The sequence below is a fragment of the Varroa jacobsoni genome, unplaced genomic scaffold (assembly GCF_002532875.2).
Source record: "Varroa jacobsoni isolate VJ856 unplaced genomic scaffold, vjacob_1.0 scaffold_517, whole genome shotgun sequence".
NCBI lineage: Eukaryota > Metazoa > Arthropoda > Arachnida > Mesostigmata > Varroidae > Varroa > Varroa jacobsoni.
Window position 1 is genome coordinate 378,413 of NW_019213419.1, and position 4,226 is coordinate 382,638.

Consider the following 4,226-nt stretch of genomic DNA (forward strand, 5'->3'; position numbering starts at 1 on the left):
AGCTGATTTTTCAGCGGGAGCTGGTTTGCTAACAGCAGCTGGGTTGACAACAACAACTGGTTCGCCAGAAGCACCTGGGTTGGCAACAACAGCTGGCTTGCCAGTGGCAGCTGGTTCGCCAGCAGTCGCTGGATTGGCAACAACAGCTGATTTGCCAGCGGCAGCTGGTTTGCTAACAGCAGCTGGGCTGACAACAACAGCTGGTTTGCCAACAGAAGCTTTGTTGGCAACAACAGCTGGCTTGCCGGTGGCAGCTGGTTCGCCAGCAGCAGCCGGATTGGCAACAACGGCTGGTTTGCCAGCGGCAGCTGGTTCGCCAGCAGCAGCTGGATTGGCAACAACGGCTGGTTTGCTAGCGGCAGCTGATTTGCCAACAGAAGCTGGGTTGGCAACATCAGCTGGTTCGCCAGCGAAAGCTAGTTTGCCAACAGAAGCTGGGTTGGCAACATCAGCTGGTTCGCCAGCGAAAGCTGGTTCGCCAACAGAAGCTGGGTTGACAGTAACAGCTGGTTCGCCAGTGGAAGCTGGTTTGCCAACAGGAGCTGGATTGGCAACAACAACTGGTTTGCTAGCGGCAACCGGTTTGCCAACAGAAGCTGGGTTGGCAACAACGGCTGGTTCGCCAGCAGAAGCTGGTTTGCTAACAGAAGCTGGGTTGGCCACAATAACTGGTTTGCTAACAGAAGCTGGATTGGCAACTGCAACTAGTTTGCCAGCGGCAGCTGGTTTGCCAACAGAAGCTGAGTTGGCAACAACAACTGGTTTGAGAGCGGCAGTTGGATTGCCAACAGAAGCTGGATTGGTAACAACAACTGGTTTGCCAAGAGCAGCTGGTCTGCAAACGGCAGCTGGTTTGCCAGCGCCAGCTGGTTTGACAGCGGCAGCTGATTCGGCCGCAGTCGAAGCTGGTTCCACTACAGCAACAGCTCGACCGACTATAATATCAGCTGGTTCGGCAACAGCAGCAGCAGCTAATGTCGCCGCAGCAGTGGCAGCAGCAGCTGGTTCGACTAAAGCAGCCGCTGGGGTGGGTACGGGAATAACTAATTCGACTAGAGCAGCAGCCACGGCGGCTGCGGCGGTTGCTGATAAATAAGTATAGGATAATGAACGAATGAATTAATAATTGTAAAGCAGCCGAAGTGCACAAGGACTCATGTGCTTGGATTACAGGGTCTTATCTTCACTTAAAAAGAAAGAAGATGTTTCAAAGAAGTACGCCATTATCATTTAATTTGACGATGTATGATACGTTATTACACACTGATGTTCTTCAGGTTGCTCCAATATGAATAGGTCTGCTCGTGAATACATAATTGTATCCGCAGGTATATCGCTTGGGGTGTTAAGTCTTCTCATCGGAGGTGATGAGTTCAGACTTTTGTCTAAAATCAATTCCAAGAAAATAGAGCAAAAGGAAAGAGCAGTATCTCGAACCAGTTATGCTGGATTTTCTTGCGTTTAAATGGGCGTATTAAATCAAAAACTTATCATTATTGCTAGAGAAGCTGAAGTATCCGCGCAATGCTAAGACTATGCACCCTTTGGGTTTTACTCAGTCTCCACTTGAATATACGAAACATTGATACAAATTTGAGTGGTACATAAATACAATTTACCTTAGTCTTCAATTTAGTATCTAGCAAGGATCTTAGAAGTGGTGAACCAGTCACACTTTTAGCTGAACTGTTTGGTGATATCATCACAAATGTTGGAAGTAGCGACCGGTCATTTGAAGGATACGAAAGGAGTTCGTATATGGTTTTCATATATTTTTGTCTGTATTAGCTTCTGTTACGATCAAATACAGATTTAAGCCATAGCGCCAGGTAGTTCAGCACTGCTCAACACCGCTAGGCATAACGATTATGGTGATCGGATTAGCTTAGTGAGCCTGTTGCTTTTGCTAGTTTCCAAGGAAACTGTAAGATGAATCTTCGTTCAATCTTCCAGTTTCTAAGATTATGGCAATCTTCACCCCTAACAAACAGTTACTTATTTTCATTGAAGACAATTATATTATTTTTTCATTAATGTCAATTTCGTGCGTTTGCGTGCATGTGTATGTTATACTTAACCGTACTTATTTGAATAATCGGTTACTTCTAGAAAAATATCAATTTGGATAAGACGAATTTATGTTTTTATCCTTCACAGACTAATTAAATTAAATAATTAAAAAGTACCAAATGAAAAAGCAAAAACTTTCTCTTTAGTGTTTCGCATAGGTGTCGTTAAGTGTCCATCATTTTATAAGATATGAGATAGGAACAATTTAAGTAATGTTACCTTATACTTTAAAATAAGCGTAATGTAACATGTGTCTAGCTTTAACAAGTTATAACTTTTCATTATTTGTCGACTGCTCTAAAATGAAAATCTATGATCAGGGCTGGATCTTCTTAAGAGGAAATGCTCATGCTTATTTGATCTGAAATGCTTGTTGAGCTTTGTAATAGTACTTCCTTTACTGTTCATGTTTGAATTAAGTATACAAATGAGTAGATTGATAAATCAAGTTATTTTTAAACGTAAGATGTTATAGACTCGTGAAGCGTGCAGTCCGTTACCTTAAACGTGCACCAATATGGTCAAAAGACAATCGTAATTACAAAACACAAATCGTCGCGTGCTTTCATTTCGTCTATCATAAGAGCTTGCTTGTTTAGCCTTGTCGGTCTTGAAAATACCTGCGTGACTCAGATCGTAATTTGTGTAGGCGCCGCCTCGGTGTTATTAAATAGTTTCACACCTATTTTTATCGTTTACGCAGCGGAATATTTGCGGCTATACAGAATGTTGTTTTAAATATGGAGCATAATAAATAAGAAATGAAACGAATAGAAGGCGATCTTAATAAGTTAACATAACTGAATAACGAATATATGTTATCCAGATACTACTAGATAATCCGAATGGTTTTGTCCACGGAGATCCATACGTCGCGGCACCACCGCGACTTATGGATCTCCGTGGCGCTTTTATTTAAAACCAAAGATATTCCGTGCTCTTCGTTCAATCCTATCTGGGAACAATGATTGTAATCATATATACTCAATGGACGAGCTGCACCATCATTTTTGGCCAATTGGTCTAAACATATGCGTAACATCGCGTCAAATAATTCTTTTGTTCTGTATTTAGAACCATCTTACGATCAATATGGGATTAAGTTAAACTCCATATTAAAATAAATGAGGCATAAAGCTGCGAAGAGGTTAATCACCCGATTTCCAACAATTTCGGTTTAAAGCTATACGGGCCAACTGTTTCCAGACCAAACTATGGAGTGAACTTCCTGCGGTTTTAGATCGCGAACCGAGCTGTGAGAGTCCGTTACTGCTGAAACTGAGCCACTCATGCTGCAACAACTAAATCATGAATAGGTGTGCAGAAACGAGTTATTTGTGTATATGTATGCAGATGATCAGAGGAAATTTCAATGAAAAAGTGCGTTTCTACATCCTAATTGCAACTGTACTCGCTTTTATAGTACTACCACATGTTTCTGTCCTTAACACAGTGGGCATACATATGGTACCTTATTCTACGGTTATTATTATTTGACAAATATTTCATTCATCTGAAGAACCATAGGCGCCGTTATTCGGGAGCGTTCCGTAGACGAATAGGCATACAAGTGTGTGTATATGAGAACACTATAAACACTATAGAAGCACCAGCATCCCTTATCATTACCCCCTTTGGACGTTTTTGATATAACTCGTAATTAACAACGTATATGCATTGGTTATATATGGAAAAGCGGCTCATTCTACAGATATGCAAAAAAGGATCTTACTGGATATTTGTACATCTTGGTAGCACGATTTCTGAGCTTCATTAAACTTAATACTTAGATCGTCGAATGCGGCGAAATCAGCAATTCCATACTTGAGACAATAAGTTATACTTTAGTAATTGCTTTTCTTTTTAATAGATTACAAGAGGTTGCCGAGGCAGAATGGCCTTGCAACAACGACTAGACAGACATTAGCATTAATAGTGCAGGATCTGTTTCTGGTAGGAAGAATCTAAAATATTAGATAGGGATTTCAGAGTCATATTGGATAAGTTGGATTAGTGATGTGTGCATCGCCTTCTTCTTTAAATGGTCTATATCTAAAGCGGCGAACGAAAAAGAAGCTGATTTGAGCCTTCAAGTGAACGACACCATTCTCGTCTAAGCGGATTCACTTCGCGGACATCAATCATTAGTGAGCGAA

The 4,226-nt window shown here is 41.4% G+C and overlaps 1 protein-coding gene across 1 annotated transcript in view; it reads right to left on the minus strand.

The window, feature by feature from the left end:
* Positions 1 to 1,116, minus strand: part of LOC111261085 (uncharacterized) — a gene marked incomplete at its 5' end in the record, with an annotated part of 1,451 nt that extends 335 nt beyond the window's left edge. Inside the window, one exon of the mRNA XM_022834306.2 lies at positions 4 to 1,116. Within this exon, the coding sequence (XP_022690041.2) occupies positions 4 to 1,116 (1,113 nt within the window). The remainder of the gene's footprint in view (positions 1 to 3) is intronic.
* Between the last annotated feature and the right edge of the window lie 3,110 nt (positions 1,117 to 4,226).